At 41.9% G+C, this 18,815-nt stretch overlaps 4 protein-coding genes across 4 annotated transcripts; 1 reads left to right on the top strand and 3 right to left on the bottom strand.

Moving 5' to 3' along the window:
• Positions 1 to 1,073: 1,073 nt before the first annotated feature.
• On the bottom strand, positions 1,074 to 4,899 carry LOC308126079 (uncharacterized protein). The gene is made up of 6 exons (XM_080490183.1): positions 4,718 to 4,899; positions 2,933 to 3,021; positions 2,512 to 2,661; positions 2,283 to 2,426; positions 2,032 to 2,157; positions 1,074 to 1,509 (listed from the first exon to the last, which is right to left on the bottom strand). The coding sequence occupies exons 2-6, from the start codon at positions 3,019 to 3,021 to the stop codon at positions 1,419 to 1,421; spliced, it is 600 nt and encodes a 199-aa protein (XP_080346309.1). The 5' UTR covers positions 4,718 to 4,899; the 3' UTR covers positions 1,074 to 1,418.
• A 678-nt stretch (positions 4,900 to 5,577) lies between these two features.
• Positions 5,578 to 6,018, bottom strand: msgn1 (mesogenin 1; the record flags this gene model as incomplete). The annotated part of the gene is made up of 1 exon (XM_080491094.1): positions 5,578 to 6,018. One exon carries the CDS (start codon positions 6,016 to 6,018, stop codon positions 5,578 to 5,580), a length of 441 nt encoding a protein of 146 aa, XP_080347220.1.
• A 951-nt stretch (positions 6,019 to 6,969) lies between these two features.
• On the bottom strand, positions 6,970 to 14,330 carry gen1 (GEN1 Holliday junction 5' flap endonuclease). The gene is made up of 13 exons (XM_080490304.1): positions 14,042 to 14,330; positions 13,747 to 13,945; positions 13,020 to 13,196; positions 12,144 to 12,254; positions 11,984 to 12,057; positions 11,814 to 11,899; positions 11,346 to 11,496; positions 10,747 to 10,783; positions 10,590 to 10,670; positions 10,368 to 10,498; positions 10,214 to 10,275; positions 9,165 to 9,308; positions 6,970 to 8,709 (listed from the first exon to the last, which is right to left on the bottom strand). The coding sequence occupies exons 1-13, from the start codon at positions 14,200 to 14,202 to the stop codon at positions 7,466 to 7,468; spliced, it is 2,658 nt and encodes an 885-aa protein (XP_080346430.1). The 5' UTR covers positions 14,203 to 14,330; the 3' UTR covers positions 6,970 to 7,465.
• Positions 14,331 to 14,676: 346 nt separating this feature from the next.
• On the top strand, positions 14,677 to 17,137 carry ppil6 (peptidylprolyl isomerase (cyclophilin)-like 6; the record flags this gene model as incomplete). The annotated part of the gene is made up of 8 exons (XM_080491093.1): positions 14,677 to 14,754; positions 14,851 to 14,946; positions 15,526 to 15,714; positions 15,936 to 15,998; positions 16,133 to 16,280; positions 16,624 to 16,683; positions 16,801 to 16,936; positions 17,026 to 17,137. The coding sequence occupies 8 exons, from the start codon at positions 14,677 to 14,679 to the stop codon at positions 17,135 to 17,137; spliced, it is 882 nt and encodes a 293-aa protein (XP_080347219.1).
• Between the last annotated feature and the right edge of the window lie 1,678 nt (positions 17,138 to 18,815).

Raw genomic sequence — 18,815 nt, 5'->3', positions numbered from 1 at the left:
AAGATGATGTCCTCCTTTTAGACATGCTACCACCGAGTTTCAAACTGTGGCGTGTGGTTTGTGTGGAGCGGCTCCGAGTCCTCCAGTCAACTTCACATGGTGTGTATTTATGGCTTAAACTTCTTTTTTTTTTTTTTTTTCCAAAGTTCTCATCTACAAAAAAGTGCAATAGACTATTTTCCTGTGCTGCTGTTCGATTCTAAAAGTATAATATGTTTAATATGGGCTCTCAGTTCTCCAAACAGCCACAAATCGTGGATGAAATTCTTTTTTTCTTTCTTTCTGCATTCTTGAATGTACAGCGGACTATAAAATATCACATAAGTTATTACAATGCGATTCACTCTGCTTCGTATAAAAGTCACAGCTTGTAATGACAACTCTCAGACTTGTGAATGAACAAAAAAATAAATAAAATAGAAGAGGTTGAGTTTATTTTTACTTTTATTTTCTTTCTTTCAAGACTAACTCATATGTCTCCATGTTTCTCAAAAACACATTCACAGGTTCACAAAAAGTTATGTTAATTACAGTGGATATAGAAGTCACACTTCAAAAGAACTAAAACACAGTAGAGAGAAATTTCTTATCCTTAACTTGAGCCGATACAAATGGAATTTGCTTTTATCCATAAAAGCAACTATATATATATATATATATATATATATATGTATATATGTATATAGATAAAGATATTTTTCATTCTACTACTCATTTATAATGCCTTCTTTGTCATTACACAAAAGATTGCTGGAGACAAACATGAATGTTTCAAACAGCGATATTCATAACTTAAAATTAGCTGCACATTAAAGATCTGAAATTAAATACTCATGAATACTCGTCTTGTCACTTAAAAACGTGTAGGTGTTGAACATATTCGCTGCGCTGCTTGTAACAAAAGGGAAGGTGGGGGAGGTCAGAGGTCAACTACACTATCCAACATAATGCCGATTACTTCTCCCCACCTTCAAACATACAGCGTCACCCACTTCTTTACCTTTATTAGGAGTCGGGGGGAAATCTCTTAAGGCTCACAGGGTGACCGAAACAAGAACCACAGAACATTTGATCGACTTTAACAGGAATATCTTCCTCCCTTCCAAGAACAGCAAATTTATTTATTTTTTTAACATCTTTTTCTCAACAACGTCGAGCGGTCTGAACAGTGTCGATCAGTAACAGGAGTGTGGGGATGCCTTTACATGGTCGTGTTGGGAGTCATTTTACGCGTCTTCAGTTGTCATTAGTGACTTGATTTCTGGAACAATAGCAATAACCAAAACATTTGGCCACAGAGTATATCAGAGATACTCAAAAGATACTCGAGAGAGAGGGCGTTTTCATTCACTGCGCCGCTCATAGGGCACCCTTCTACATTAAGAAGTGCCTGCGTTTAGATTTTAGGGCAGGCTGTGTTAAAAGCGTCGGCCACCAGGGGGGCCTGGCCACCTCTGGCCCCTGCCAGGTGGGGGGTGAGGCGGAGGGGAGACCGGTCCATTGTGGTAGCTGTGTAAAAGGATAAAATCACACATTGGATTGTCGGCTCGAGCCAATAGGGGGCACACTCTGATAAGAGCAGCCATCTGAACTACTCCAGTGGGAAACGTGATTCCACTGCTCATCCTCTAGCTTGGAAAGTCAAAATACAGTGAAACGGCCATTTCATAGTCCATGCACTATTTAAGTCTGCTTTCAAGAAGAGAAACAAGTTCAATTTTATTATACTAATTTAATAAATTAAAAAAAAAAAAAAACACTCTTTGTCTTAACATTTGCACTAAGACAAACTTCTGAAGTGAAATGCTTAAAATGTTTAAAATGAACTGTGCTCTGAGGAGGCTTAAGGAAAAAGGACAGAAAGGCAGGTGCGTTCGCGTCACAAGATTCGCTGCGTTTGCTTGCAGGTGTTCGAAACGCAGTCGGCGGATGTCTTACAGTTAAAGAACGTGAAACGTGTGCAAGCAAAGCGCAAAGAGTTGTAGCTTTTAAAAAGCTAAAGCCGAGCTTTAGAAGTGAAACACCTCTTACCCTCGGTGCCCCCTGGGGTGGAAGTGGCGTGGAGGTCCCGGTGGTGGCATGCCGCGGACCGGGGGGTGCGGCGGGCGCCCTCTGAAAGCGGGGTGGCCTCGGGGAGGCGGGGGAGGGGGTCTGTGCCTACAGAGAAGGAAACCAGACTTTTCTAACCGATCAGATTATAAAACTGACGTCACTTGTACAGAACTTTGCTCTGGAAGGTTGTGACTGAAAACAACTTTTAGAAGAGGGTTCGTGGAGGTTACCTGAGCATTGGGGGGAAAGGACCTCTGAGATGCATGGGGGGAGGCGGGGGAGGAGGAGGAGGAGGAGGGGGGCCCATGCCCATCAGTCCACCTCTACCTCGATGACCTCTGAGGTCTGGGTAAGGCCGCATCCTCCCCATTCCTCTGCAAGCCGACGGGACAAAAAGTGAAGCCGTTAACCGGCATTCGGACGGATTCGGCCGCGTCGCCTTGACGGACGTTCACAAACCTCATGGGCCCGAATCCGTTCATGGCTCCGTCCTTCCCCCGACCCCTCATGTGTCCTGGTGGACCGAACGCTTTCATCATGCCCCGCCCACCTCGCATGACACCTCGGTTCATGCGTCCCCCTCGAAAGCGACCTCTCGCCCCACGACCCCTGAATGAAGAAAAAAAAAAAAAAGACGTTAATTTAATTCCTTTAGTTTACTCAGCATTTAGACAGAAATAGACCAGATCCAGTTCATGTTTAGTGACGCAGTATTTATTTACCTCCAAGTATTGCTGCTTAGATTACATCTCCAGCACAGGAGCCGAGTAACAAGTTACACAAAGACCTCTATTCTTGTATTTACCAATCCGACCTGACTGACTGTTTCTCTGTGGGCCAGAGGGCTAACATAACATTGAAACACCAGAAGTGGACCGACCTGGATTTGAAGTCTGCTGTAGATCTCTCCGACTCATTCTTGGAAATTTTAGAAGTTTCTGTGACCTTCTCTCCTGTGTCTCCATCCATCTGAAAAAAACAAAAAACAAACACAGATTTTAGCATTAGAAGTTGAAGAAACGAACAAACTACTTCCTGATTCCTGCTTGTGTCACGACTAAACATTACAAGCAGATCACAGTCTACTGTATAACTAGGGATGCACCAACATGAGAAAAAAACATTTACCAATATTGAAAATATATCCTTTTGTGTGTAATTCACATGGATGAAATATGTACATTGAAGAGCTAACTGTTTCGAGGTAATTGAAAAACCAGAAAACAACAGCAAACTGTAAAAACCACATCAAGTTACATTCAAAAATATCTGACTGGTTTGAGTCTCAAACTTTCGTCTGACAAAAGCAAATACATTTCTTCATGAGTGGATCCTCAAGCAATTGATTAAACCTTAATGACATGTTGGCAGTCCTATGAATGTGGCATTTAAAAATGCAACAATGGAATAATTACTACAGAGGGATTGAGTAGCTTTCTTATTAAATAATGAGTGACAATTTCAACTGTGTGTGTCATAAAAACTGCAATTTAAAAAAAATAAATATATATGACTGCTTAATGAAAGTTGACAACCCATTAAAGCAGCATTGTTCAGTCGTTTGGGAACTCATACTGTGCCAACGTGAAAATCAGGAGGCGGAAGTTAAGCAAGAAACCGAGGGAGGAAAGTTGCAGCTCACAGAGTGGACTGGATTCCTTCAGTCTAGAAAACAAATGATCCTGCTGTATCCCAGCATGAAATATAGATATTACCATAAATATACAGCATTGGGATTTGACACACTAATTTATAGCTTCCATTAATTATTATGTGTATAATCGTGCTTTCAGATGCAAGATGGGTTCTCCTGCTGCAAACATGAATAGTTAGAATTAATACCAAAGGTATAATTATCTGACCTATGTATAGTTGAGGTTGACTATGAATAGGATCAGTTAAATGCAGAGAATTAATTTATAAAGTATGAAGCTTCCTGGCCATTTTTCTGAATTATATATAGTAATTTTAATAAACATTTTATTTCATTTTACTTAACGAATTTATTTACTCATAAATCCATTCAGATCTGGAGTGTCTCCACCAAATTTGAACAACGCCGAGTGATCCCAACATTAACATATGGGATTCTGAAAATGAAGCTTTATTTATGTTGCTTTTTGTGCACTGCCTTCAATCGATTCTCCAATAGATCTTGAAATCCTGTGACCGTGGAGGCATGAAGGGCAGCCTGGTCTGTCTGCACTGTGGAGGGGAGATTTTCAAGTGGAGGCACGCCGAGCGTCACGGAAACAATTTTACCCTGATCCTGCCGTGAGCCCTTTAAATACTGATCTAACGGTAGCAGATAGAGCCCTGTGTAATAAATACATCGCAAGCTTCCAGTAAGGCTATTTAACACCCTCCAACAGACGCTAAGGTCGAGCATCGCACCCGATATCACCTCGCAAAGCCCGAAAAGGCGACGTCTAATTCCTGGAATTACCACCGCGTATCCTCCATCCAGTCCCGGTATGAGCTAAAAAACAGCCGCTTGTGTTACAATCACGATTCAAGAAAGTATTTAACGGCAGGATCGTTACTTCTCAACTCGAGAACATTATGCAATCAACGGCTAAAAATCAAAATAAAGATGAGGTGTGCAAGAAAAAAAAGGGGCGTTCCTGTGGCTTTTCGCTGGAATGGGAGCGAGGGGATGACTTACTTCAACTGGTGATGTGCGCGAGGTAGATTCAAAAAAAGTGATATAGCGTTCTGTCTGGTTGCTAAAAAATAAAAATCTATTTTAAAAATAAAAAAAAAATGTACAAAGTTTCCTCCTGCTCGTCGGGCTTCTTTCAAATGGCGGCTCAATCAGACGTCCAGGTTAGGGATTTCTTTGTGAGGGATGCATCACGCAGGCCACGCCCACTGGGACACAAAGCCGCTCTCTGATTGGCTCTTACTTGCCTTCGTACCGTGACGCAGCGTATTCTCGTATTTTGATTGGAGAAACGAGATGACGCAATGCTAATTGTCGTCAAGCCTGAAGAAAAATGATGGTTCATGAATTAACTGGGCCACACGCTCAACATGGACCACATTTATCATCATGATCGGAGGATTACCTGCTTCCGACTCAATACAGAGGAACATTTAAACCAAACCGTCTAAATAAGTCGAAATGAGAAACGTAACATAAAACTAAAAAAAGCAGTCAGATTGTATCATTAAACCACACATCGTTTATTATATTTTTCAAACATTTCAAACTGTCACACGGTCGGTAAAACTCTATAATCGTATAAAATATAACAAAATGTCACAAAAGCTGAATTTCGTACCCAGTAAAACTCCAAGCTTGAACTATGCCCTATCTCTACACACTCAAGAAAGGCAGCTTCATATACAAACACGTGTGCGTATAAAACAGTATTTACACCACGGGTGGCAACGGAAGCAAGACACGGGACAACATCTGATGTGAATTGTCACGATTAAGTCACAACGTGTTGAGTTTGTGACTTAAATAAATGTCCAGATGAGAGTGAACCTGGCGCGTAAAATCGGTCCACTGCGCGTCCGTTACGCACGTCTCAGGATGTCCGAGAGCTTGTTGATATACTCGATGGTGTATTTCAGCGTCTGTATTTTGGTCAGCGGCTGCCCCCTCTTGCTGTAGTCCGGCGGCAGGTAGTCCCGGAGCTGGTGCAGAGCCTCCGCGAGGCTCCTCATGCGCATCTTCTCCCTCTCGCTGGCCTTCACGCGTCTCTTGGTGGACATCTTTGACTTGGATTGCCTCGGCTGCCCCGCTGGAGTCACTTTACGCGTGGAAAAGTCAAAGGAGAAATCTTTGATCTCCGGATGCTCGCCGGGGCAGCACATCTCTGGCGAGGAGCACATGGAGTCTATGGAGGACTCCGAGTTGGACTGGAGGGACTCATGGTTTTCTCCAAAAGCGCTCTCGTGGTTGCCCCACTCAGACAGGAGTTTAGCAGTGATCCCTTGCAGATCCATGTCACACATCCCGGACACAGCGCAGAGAGGATGACATCCAGACAGAATGACAGGAGGGGAGACTGTGTGAAAGTGATTTTGACAACGCGTTTTTATACGAAAGCAGATCTCCGGAGGTTTATAGGTTCACAGCTCAGGCGAAGAAAAAAAAAAAAAAAAGTTCAAAGAAAGCCGCAAGTGCCAACATGCGACTTTCCAGAGGGACGTCGTTGGTTATCACTGTGGTGTGAATAAGGCTAAATAGAGGCTTAATGTGATAGAAAGAAAAATAATTAGATTCCTTTTGTGGGAAATTACTCTTTAAAGTCTGCTCGACGACAATTGTCAGTTTGATGTGAGCTGCCTAATGAAGCAGTGGGAGGATGCTGCTTCACCTGATATCTTCACACCTCTCTGGCAAGTAAGACCTGCGTGTGTCTGCAGACTGGAAGTCAAATAGCCACAAAACCCACAGAAGAGAAACTCATATTCACCTTAAAAAGAAAAAAAAAATCACTTTTGATGTCACATGTTTTTTTATGGGAACATATGAACTTACTGGGATAAAAACCCAACATTGCTGTCGGGAGAGAATGAAATTTCTGTATGAACTGCCACATGAAGTTTCACTTAACTTTTCTATCAATTGTAAAATTGCTTTTAAAGTACTCAAAATTCAAGTTGCATGTGGAGCAAAATTTCATTAAATAAAATAAATAAAAAATAAGAGTGTTGTGGTGGTACTATATGGCCGTGTTGCTGTTTGAGCAGAGGATGCAGCTGTCCCCAAGCTGCTGCCAGACCTTTCATGTCTGAGGAGGTGTGAGGCCTCACTGGTGATCAAGGGGACTGACACTGGTGAGCTGTAAAACCAGCGGCTCAGTGTCCTCCATCCCGGTCAGCTGCAGCGCCTTCTCCCCTGAAGCTTTGTGCATCGACATGCAGCTCGTCACGAAGCAGTGGAAGGAAACAAGCACACGTATGCCTCTGTCCTTTAATATTTACATCGCTGCTCATCTACAAACTCTTTGCACAGCGTTTTACACTTGTTCCAAGCGCATTGATTCTTATTTAATATATTTTGAGAATACATTTTATGGTCACGGCAAATTCTGAGTACATCAAATGTCCTAACAGCCCACAATTTATGCATTTATTAAAATTTGGAGACATGAAAAGTCATATTCTAGAAGTTACATCATAACTAAAAAAAAAAAAAAAAAAACAGAAATGAAAATTGGGTCATAGCTACAATGAAATGTACACAAGATTTAAAATTAAAAACACAATGACAGCACTTCCATTGATTCATAATTTTTAGCAACATTTCTATGCGTCGCCTTCAGGGTTGGATGACGTGATACATCGGTTTGTACAGATGAGGTTGTCCTGGTGGTTTCCACATTGCTTCTCTGCCGCCTCACGTTTTTTTTTTTTTTTTTTTAAAGGAGGAACCCAGATCTTACATGTGTTCCTTTTATTTCATCGTAAACTTTGTTGGTTCCTTCATGAACTTCAGTCTCAGCCTCTCAGCCAGTGGCAGCGGACTGTCGCTACAGATCACGGAATCGTCGTCCTCCCACACACCAGGTGATGCTGGAGTCTGAAGAAAGACATCCCTGTCCACATCAGCTGGTGGGACATCCTGAGATCCGTTCTCAGTGTTCACAGATGCACCTTTTTCTAAATCCATCCTGAGAAATGGAGCAGCCGGTTCATTTAAATGAGGATTACTAGTTTTTGCATGTGGTTTGGAGGTAGGGACAGAAAGAGGCTTCACATTGTTTTTGTTCATTGGTTTGGTTTTTGTTCCTCCTCGAGGTCCGGTTGGTCGTTTTTCTGTGTCACTGTCCTCACTGGATGAACACACGCTCATGCAAACACTTTTCTTAGAGGTCTGCAGCACTCTGGTGTCATTATTAGCTTGAACTGGGTCGGAGTGGCACCTCTGCTGCGGAGCAGCCAAAGATGAAATTGCTGATTTGACAAATTTAGATTTCTGAGGAGGCTTTTGGGAGCCATGAGGTTTTTCTTTTGTCGTACTTTCAGTTTGTCCTGTAGATGTTCTGTGCTCTTCCAAAGCTTTTCTCCTGACATTATTTGTTGCACACTGGCTTTTGTCTGCGAATGGCTGATTCCTGTCAACTTGAGATTCTTTCCTCAATAGATTACCATCAGCGCTGCAGTGTTTGTGAATCTGTGAGGATATTCCAACATGAAGCCGTTTTGGGATTGTATCATCGGCCACCTCCATCTGATGGACAGTTCTGGCTGTGTTTTTCATGAGCACCCGGTCCCTGAGAGAGCACTCTATGATGGACAGCTCTGGATCTACCTGCTGTACATCACTTGAGGTTTCCTGCTGTTTGGTTTTGAGGCCCGCGGCGTGGTTCTCACCCGTTGGAGAGGACGTGAAGGACAAAGCATCCCAGTCGATATCACTGAGGTGCAGACCGTCAATAACATCAGAGACAGAAGGTGAGGCAACAGTCTCTGAGTGACTGGGCAGACTGCTGCGGTCTTCTCTTTCCTTCCTAAGCTGCTTATGGCTCACTGGAGTGTCCAAAATCACTACCTCTGGTTCGACTGTGGCTGAACGGACGGGGAGGAGTGGTTGTGGCTGAGTGGAAGAGGAACTCTGAAGGGTCATCTGAGCCAAGAGATGTGAAATACCATCAGAGGCTTCGGCAGGCTTCTCCTTTTTACTCTTCGATTTCTTCTCTGTAAAAAGAGATTGAAAGAAAATGTCAGGACGCTCTCAAAACACCATGTGGACGCTTTCGACGAACGTCTTTTCACTGGGGAGCTTCTTTCTGTCTCACCAGGAAGTGAGTCCCTACAGCATCAGTAACCAGTGAGAGCGAGGCCCAACCTGTGAGACAGACGCCTCCCAGCGGCATCAAAGCCTTCGGCGTTAACTAGTCAAGCTGCCAAACGCTACATTTTCAGGCGTCAGAGCTGCTGTAATAGACGGGCTTGAAAAAACAACCCGGAGCTCCAGGTGCCTTTGATCAGGACGTCCTTGTCAACAAAACTTGGGAAGTCTTGGAGCTCGTCAAATCGGTGGGGGAGCTTTTGTTGTAACACTACACTCCTTTGCAGCTTGTTATCTGTGAACATTAAATATAGATGAACTAATATGCATTTAAAGTGAATGTGATGGATTGTTATCTTACTCTTGTTCTCTTCAGCCAGAGCTTTGTCTCTCAGGTAGCGCTCCACCACCTCGGGGAAGGCCACACGAAACAGAGACTCTTCCTCCACCGTCCTCACCTCATGTTGGTCTCCTGCCGGCCTCTCCTCAGGAAATACAAAATGTTCTGCAGAAAACAGAACAATGGAGCCCTTTATAAATCACGTCTTGTTTCCTGTCATTCAATATCTAATTAACCTCTGAAAGAGGAAAACAGTCAAATTATAAAAGGTAGCTGCCTAAGTTTTAGACCCTATCCTTATTTTAATAAACCATCTGATAAAAACAAAACTAAAAAAACAACACATTAAAATACTAATAAAATATTTTTTCCCCCAGAACAGAGCATTACTAAATACCTCATTTATGTGATCAACTTAACCATCTTATCTTTTCAGGTACACTGAAAAAGGCAGATAATTAACAAATAATTGAATATACAACTGTAACTAGATGTAGTTATATAATGTGTGATATTATAATATGTAATATAGGTGATATAAATTAATTTGAATCTTTTTAAACAAAATGTAAATACTCAATCGCTTTAAAAACATCGATAATATCATTTCGTTATTGTCATTTTAGTAGAATAATTACGTCTCGACAGTTTGTCTTCATCAGCTCATCTAAAATAAGCACCAATGTTCATCAAGTTTAGAATAATTCACATCTTTATCACATGATGTTTATCAATTCAACGGTAGTTTCGAGTCACTCGATTCGTTGTAATGAATTATGAGCGAAATAAATATTTCCTCAAACTAGAGTGAGATTGGGAGTTTCTCGAGCCGCTGCGGTCAGACGGGCTTGTTAGTGAGCTGGACTTTGATATGACAGGTTTCCCAGGAGGAAGCCGCTTTAGCACCTCGTGACTGCTGTGGCTGATCTGTCACCTCTGAACCCCAAATCACAGCCAGTCACTAACAGACGACCCGGCGGCGAGCGGCCCGCACCCCAACCTCAGCCCAGCGCAGCGGTCGCGTCACTCAAGTTGGGGGTGACAGTAGTGAATACAAGGTTTGAACCAACCTGGTGATCCCCAGATGACCTCGAAGCAAGCGATGCCATTCCTCACCCTTGGCTTCAGGATTCTTTTAGAGAAATGAAGAAACATTGTGGTTTATATTTCCAGCGCACACGACAAAAAGTCATTTTTAAGAACTTTGCGAGCCACTTGGACTACCGGACTGGTTTGACTTGAGACGGCGCGTCCCGTCCATATTTTCTGTTCATCAGCTCGCTGTAGGTCATCAAGATTAAAACCTTTTCGCTGGTGTAGTGTTTCGGCCACTCCATCTTGTCATAGGCAAATCTCTGGAGAGAAGACACAAACGTTCCCATGCAGCTCACTGAACACGTCGCAGCACAAAAAAAACAACCTAATAATGCCTTTTAAATCCATTACCTGCATCAGCAACATATTTGGCTGCCTCCTTTTGAAATATGACACCGGCTTGTCTTTGGAAACCAGAAACTCACTGATGATCTGCAAAAAGTCCCTCAAGAATTAAAAGATTATCACACCAGTGGACAATTAAATTAACTAATGAAATCAGCTTCACCTCTGTGAAGGGGAACTGTTGACTTGCCAGGGTTTTCCTGAAAAAAAACAAAAAACAAAAAAAACAAAACACTTTGAATTTCTAACGGTCAAGTTAACGATAAACTGTATCTGTATGGGAGAAAACTCCCATTCTGAGTCTTCACGGCACTTGTTGACATCATGTACTGTTTTATGTTCAACAATACCACTAAAGGCTATAGACATTCAGTCTAAAACCAGAAAATATTCATGTTTGAGTAATTCTTTGGCAGATTCGTTTCCTCCATCTCATCCTGTCAACTTTCTACTCTGCCTTTCACTCCCTGCTGACCGGGCTATGTTCCAGCTTCCTATTTCTGAGTGAGGACAGGCGTTGAATAAAGTAGGCTTAGTTACATAACATCCTGAACGAGAGGTCAGGAATTGAAAATTAAATTGAAAATACAATTGTATGACATTTTGAGTCATTGACATGAAATTGGTAAATGGACTTCACTGATAGAAGACATTAGTGGGAGACCACAGCACCATGCATGTTCTCACTTTGCCCGTGCTGGGAATGCCACATCTCCTATTCACTAATTCAAGAAACGGATAAACCAGCGAGGCGCCGCGTACCTCTTGACGTTTGCCTCAAGAGACAATTCCTGGCGAGTCTTTTCGTAGCAGTGCCAGTCACAGGGACACTGGTAGTCAAAGTCTTTAGGTTGGCAGAATCGCTGGCTGCGACAAAGCATGCAGCCACCGCGCTCATGTGCCTTTGCAGAGCCTGAAGATGAGAGAGGGAGAAATATTTTACGAAACACCAAAATTCCAAAAACAACGGAATATTAAGCAAACAAGCTCAACTTAGAAACACTATTGTGGAAATGTATCGAGATAGAAATGCTATTTTATCATCAGGCCAGAACCATTAAGATTTTCTCTGAAGCAGAGCACAGTTATTATAATCACATTACTAATGTAACTAAGAAATATAATGGGGTATAGATTAATGAGGAGTCAAATAAGTAAAGGCAGATGTAATCCCGCTCTAGTTTGCTTTTGTTTTCTTCATGTTCGGAAGCAAAACAAACCTCCACTCACCAGGATGTCGACATATGTTGCAGTGAGAAACCTTCTTCACAGCCCCTCCAGAAACGTCTGGAATCTCCTCCTTCCAGTCTGTGAACCTGAAGCCATTGAGCAAAGATTCAGAGAGCACATCATTCACTCACTTCAGATGTCAGCACGTAAAAGACGAGAAAACAAGCTACCGCTGCAAAAGAGATTGTCCTTTTAGAGACTGTATGAGCCTCAGGGCCTGCTCTCGTCCCACACCAGGTATGCCCTTCAAGGAAGCATGAAAATGCACAGTTGGCAAAGTTCATCCATATCAGTATTTTTTGATTTTTACAGGTTGAAATGTTTTTCTACCTTTGGGATATAATCACAGCCGAGGAGAATCGCCAAGCCAACAAGGTTTTCTCTGGACAGATGCAGCTCCGACTGCACATGAGTGGTCTGGTAACAATCAACCTGAGGATCCTGGAGGTTTAAACCACAATGAAATGAACAGAGTCAGGAAAGCTTCTTCCGTTCATCAAGGTTAGTATTCTTAAGTTTACGTGTAGTCTTAGCAAGGAGTTAAATTTTGTATGTTTTTAAAAATATTCTGTTGTGTCATATTGGTTTTTTTTTTAAAGTACAGATTATGTAATATACTACAAAGATAGACAACAGAGTTGAAGAACCACCTTTTGACTGATTGACTTGATTCTTAAACTCAACACATAATTTTTGTGTACTTGATGTTATTAACCATTTAAAAAAAGTATAAATACATATATATTTATTATAAAAAGCTTAAAATTACTTTAAAATTCGCATAAATGTTTAGATTGTTCTGGTCCCATCTAGTAAAAGAACTGGACGTTTGTAGTCTCAGCCTCTTTCCCCCTATCAATTGTGCAACAAGTAGATTCATGTCTGTTTGCTTGTTCCTCTCTATCCTATCATTTTCATCTTTTACTATACCCATACTCCAACAGAAACAGCAGAAAGCTTGGTTCTGCAAAAAGGTTTTTTTTTAACTTCACACTGCCACCTATGCTTGCTTGTGTGGAGTTATGTTTTGGCCTCGAAACGGAAATAAAATTTAATTGAATTAGTCACAAAGTTTGAAAACACATGACTGCACCCATTATAATAAAACACACAAAGACGACATGACAAGGTGAAGCATCAGCAAAAAAAATAAATAATCTAAAAAATCCCCTTTAAAAAATGTATTGTGAACTTGGTGAAACATACTTTACTGTTCATGTTGAAGTTTCTGTAGACTGTCCGGGCCCCGTAGAGAAAGGCATCCCCATCGTTGGTGATACAGCCATCCACCAGGCCTTGTGAGTCCAGGTAAGCACACATGGCCTCAGCCTCCCCGGCTGCTGTCACCCACGGTACGCCCAAGTAGTCCAGCATCTCTGCACACTGCAGACAGGAGAGAGGATACAGAGGTACGGGTGAGAGGATACAGAGGTACAGGAGAGGATACAGAGGTACAGGAGAGAGGATACAGAGGTACGGGTGAGAGGATACAGAGGTACAGGAGAGGATACAGAGGTACAGGAGAGAGGGTACAGAGGTACAGGTGAGAGGATACAGGGGTACAGGAGAGAGGATATGGAGGTACAGGAAAGAGGATACGGAGGTACAGGAAAGAGGATACGGAGGTACGGATGAGAGGATACAGAGGTACAGGAGAGAGGATACAGAGGTACGGGTGAGAGGATACAGAGGTACAGGTGAGAGGGTACAGAGGTACGGGTGAGAGGATACAGAGGTACAGGAGAGGATACAGAGAGGATACAGAGGTACAGGTGAGAGGGTACAGAGGTACGGGTGAGAGGATACAGAGGTACAGGAGAGGATACAGAGAGGATACAGAGAGGATACAGAGGTACAGGTGAGAGGATACGCAAGGTGTGATAACAACTCATCACGACCACACGTGATCAACAGGAGAAAAAGAGCTGCAAACCTCTCGGAGAACAGCCTTAAAGCGCCCTCTGCTGGGGTTTGCTGCAGGTTTAGAAGGAGCAGCTCTTTTGAATCCTCCATATCTTGCTTGTGTCCTCTTGTTCATGGTTTCCGCCTTTATTTTGGGAGCTTCTCCTTCCATAACGAAGACAAGTTTGACGCCCATCAGAGTGAGGGAGGACACCCTGAAGAACAGATTCCTAGCCAAAACAACACTGCATTGGAGCGACTGCTGACGTGCAGAGACCCCATAGGGATGAAAACCTTATTGATAAGCTATAATATGCTGGTTTTACCTGAGATGGGGCTTCGTGACTCTCCCCATCATGGCCTGGACGTGCTGGGCCTCGCACACCCACAGACTGAGGTCCACGGCCAGCGTCTTTCCGCTCAAACTGTACAGCGGCACCGACTCACGGACTGGCTCGACGATGGACCACAACTCGTGAACGCCCATGGCCGCATATAAATTGCTTTTGACACGCGAAGCGTAACGAAACGAGCAGGGGAAAATGTTATCCAACTCAGAAGTTCACAGCACAAAATGGAACAACGACTCGACCTGGTTCAAACGCTGGCGCCGCTGGGCCGCGTCCCATTCCATTTTTTAGAGTGTTCTTTGCTTCCTTTTTTGCCGTGAAACGTTTCTCTGCACCCGAAAACAGTTTAAAACAACAATACATTCAGTAAACATACTTTAAATGTAGAGAATATTGTGTTTATGACTCAAATCATTTCATTGCAAAACGAATACAAATGGACAGAAAGGGAACACTAACAAAACGGACTGAAACCGAACTTTTGTTTATCGACGTCATATTCAAGCGACGAGTTACCATGGCTACCACTCTTATGTTTACAGATTTAGGGTACGTTCGAATAGTCCCTCTTATCTCCTTCCCTATCTATTTTTCCGGATTTACCTTTAGTCATGGATCCTAAGATACAACTAGAAATTGTAGGTCTCATTAAAGAACCTTGTTTCCACGCTGCCAAAAATACTGCAGAGGTAAACCAACACCTTCACGTTTTTCTCGTGTTAAGTTTCATGATTTATTTTCACTTCTGCATTCAAAAGCAGCTGTCTGCTGGCCCTTCATGACAGGGACTGAAGCAGAAGTTTCCTGAGGCCTTTCTGGAGCCCAGATTTCAACCGCTGTTTGAATTAGACTGGAACACATACCTGTGCAGTAAGAAAATGGTAGGATGTTTCAAACAACATGTTGAGTGGAAAATGTTTGTTATGTTAGAATAAGTCAAGAGTATATTGAAAGACCCTTTTTGAATCCAAACAGCAAATGCCAAAAAGACACTGACAAACACAGCAGTAGAACCATAAAATTATAGAAAAGGGGAAATAAAACATTTAAAAAAAGGAAACTAAGCAATAGAGCATTGGTTATATGTATTAACTGTAGTATGATGTTACCACGTGGTTGTTGAATCAGGACGTTTATTATCGCCATGATGCATGACTGTGTAAACAATGGCTAACCAGTATCCAAGTTCCTATAATTTACTGTATAACCAACATATCTATCAATCAGCCTTGTTAAGCTTCATGTTCCTTATTTTTTCCATATCAGTGACAGCATCTGAAATTAGTGAAAATAACTGTGTTATTAATGAATACAGATGAATGGCAGAGCTGCAGCAGGTTTGTGTGCTCTGCTGTGCTCTAATACAAGAAAGTGGCACAAGAAAATACTGTTGGTGTAGTTTGATGAATTATGAAATATGGAAGTCCAACACTTATATTGTTCCAAACGTGTGGTTCAAGGAGCTGCGTGGTGACGTGTGGCACTACTCCAGCAGCCTGATGTGCTTTCTGAACGGCCAACTCCTCGGTACCGAGGAGGATCTTGCCTGCTGGGCCAAAGATAAGTGGGGTTTCACTTTGACTCATCCGCAAGCTTTCTACATGGCCCTGGCTGAGGACGGCTACAAGAAGCACCTCCTAAAAACCAGGGCAAGTTTACTTCACTGTCACACAAACATCAAGAAGCCACTTTCAATTTGTGTAGATCATTTATTCATAATTTTATCATAAAATAATTGATTTTCTGGTTTATAACATCTTGTGCGTTTTACATTTTAACAAAAGAATATATTTGTACAAATGGTAACTGTAAACATGATTACTTATTGCACACTTAGTAAAAATCACAGTATTCTGTTTATTTGTTGTAGCATCGCTTTGTCTTCATGGACATTGAGATAGCCGGAGAAGCAGTGGGGAAGTTATTGTTTGAGGTGAGGATGACACATTAGGCCCAGGATTCAGATTCATATGAGATTCCCTCCAGTCAGTGAGTGACTGCCTTCAAAAGTAATACAGCCGCACAACTAAGCTGTGTGATCGGAACACATTGTCTTAACCTCCTCAGCTGTTCTCAGATGTGTGTCCAAAGACATCGGAAAACTTTGAGGCCCTGTGCACCGGCGAGAGAGGATCGTCGTCGAGTGGCCTGACGCTCTGCTATAAGGGCTCCCTGTTTCACCGCATTGTTCCCAATGGCTGGGTGCAAGGTGGAGGTGCGGTATGGGCCAACTAGTTCTCAACACAATGTTTCTGATCAAGAAAGTCTGAAAGCATTCAGATTAGCATCATGGATTCCTTGATTGTGGCAGCTCACTGCTCCTATGTGTAATTAGGTTGACCATGAATAGGATGCCTTGAATACAGATTAATTCAAATCTATAAAGAATCCGAAATTATATAAAATCGTCTGAACGAGCGCTCATCATGGCCAATTCTATACGCCTTTCCTTCACAAACACAGTGAATTAAATCAAATAATCCAAACTATCTTGAAATTGGTTTCTGAAAAATATCTTTCATCACATCATGTGTATAATATGCATCCCAATTTGTCAGATATCTCCTCCGAGAGAAAGGGCGACAGGGGCGAGTCAATCTATGGATCGACTTTTGAAGGTACAAGAACAAGCTGTCACTGGAAATTCACAGTATCACTATCATACCACACTATACAGCCATGTATACAAGTATATTCACTATATTCACCTAGTGCGTGTTTGTTCCCCATTTTAGATGAAAGTTTCGCTATTTCTCACTCTAAGCGAGGCATTCTGGGAATGGCAAATAAGGGACCCCACACCAACGGTTCCCAATTCTACATCACCCTGCAGCCAACACCCTGGATGGACAAGACCTACGTGGCCTTTGGGTTTGCGCTGCCTAGTTCTTGCTGCCTGTGACATATCACTTCTTGTATTGATGAGTGTTGAGGCCTAATGTCTTCTTTTTCTGTTTTAGTCAAGTGGTCGAGGGTGTTGACGTCCTCAGGAAATTAGAAGAGGCCCCAACTTGCATCGAAAGGCCTACATACGATTGTAAAATCACAGCATGTGGAGTGTTTACCACATAACTGTGTGCTTCATTTAATATACTATCCATTGTTTTTATTGCAATACAGTAAACATGAATACAGATGAAACATGTTTTTCCTTTGTTTCGTATAAAACTTTCATATCAGTTTGTTATTTGGACTGTGGGCATGCGGTCGATGACCACAAAAGATCAAGAAGATTGATTTGTTATCGTTTTAGAGAAAATGGGCTTCTGTCATGTCAGAAAAGAGAATCTTAAATTAAAGAGAAAGAGATTAAGTAAGCCATTGATTCACTATGTGACAAAGTCAATGACGTCTTAGTCTTTCGTGGACTTTTCAAAGATTTTAATGGGCCGGTTTCAAGACCGAGACTGCACTCGAGTACTACAACAATACCATTCACTACACCTCTAAATCATCTTCAAAGAGGTTAAAACTGTTAACAAGCTATTGAGAATGTAAGATGTAAAAGAATATTGACATTTAATATCGAGTACAAATACACAGAGGTGGGACCAAATCCTTGTTTTGTAAGTCGAGTCCCAAGTCTTTTGCTCGATTCCCAAGTCGAGTCCGAGTCCAGACAGTCGAGTCCTGAGTCGAGTCCCAATCCTAAATGTTTTTCCTCGAATCCTAAACTAGTCATTAAAAAAAATTATTGCAGAGGCACCGATAAGAACATTTTTGTCTGCGATAGCCATACTATACATACATAATATATAGATAGGCTACTTTCACAATACAGTATTTGTCTGTCAAAACAAATGCAATGCCCCACTTCGACAATTCCAAACATTTGAAGACAATTTCAAACCTTAAATTGAATCAAATAAAATCAAATGAATCATTTTGACATTAAGGATCCAGAAACCCTGTGATAGACTGGCGAGTAATATTAATGAGTAATATTAATCCGTGGCAAGCTAAAAAGCATGTGTGTTACCTTAAGTGGAGTGGACCTATGGAATAGTCTAGTTCAGGGTTCGGCAACCTTCAACACTCAAAGAGCCGTCTGGACCCATTTCCTACTGAATAGAACACACTGGGAGCCGCAAAACCCTCCAGACATAAAACTGAAGATAACACTGCATAAATTGATTTTAACCTCATTGTACAAAATACTGAGGCATGGCGGATAGAGAAAAAAAAAGAATAAACAAAACTGCATCTTTAAAATTAACTGAACATATCTAAACCCTGGTCTCCCCGCACAGCATGTAAGATTTGTAACCACTGTACTAAGGCGGTTTCACAGGTGAAGTAGCTTCCTGCAAAGGTTTAATCACTTTAATTACTGGGTTCAATCACCGTAAATTAATACAAGTAGGTGGAGGACAGAAACGTTTCAAAAATAAATATGCGAAATAAAACATTCAAGAAGGGAAACTAAGCAATAGAGCATTGGTTTTATGTATTAACTGTAGTATGATGTTACCACGTGGCTACTGAATCAGGATGTTTATTTTCGCCATAATGCATGACTGTGTAAACAATGGCTAACCAGTATCCAAGTTCCTATAATTTACTGTATAACCAACATATCTATCAATCAGCCTTGTTAAGCTTTGTGTTCCTTATTTTTTCCATATCAATGACAGCATCAGAAATGAGTGAAAATAACTGTGTTATTAATAAATACAGATGAATGGCAGAGCTGCAGCAGGTTTGTGTGCTCTGCTGTGCTCTAATACACCTACACAAGAAAATAGTGTTG

Source organism: Lipophrys pholis, assembly GCF_963383615.2.
Source record: "Lipophrys pholis genome assembly, chromosome: 21".
Taxonomy (NCBI): Eukaryota; Metazoa; Chordata; class Actinopteri; order Blenniiformes; family Blenniidae; genus Lipophrys; species Lipophrys pholis.
Note: the sequence above shows the minus strand (reverse complement) of the source record. Positions and strands in the feature narration are given on the sequence as shown.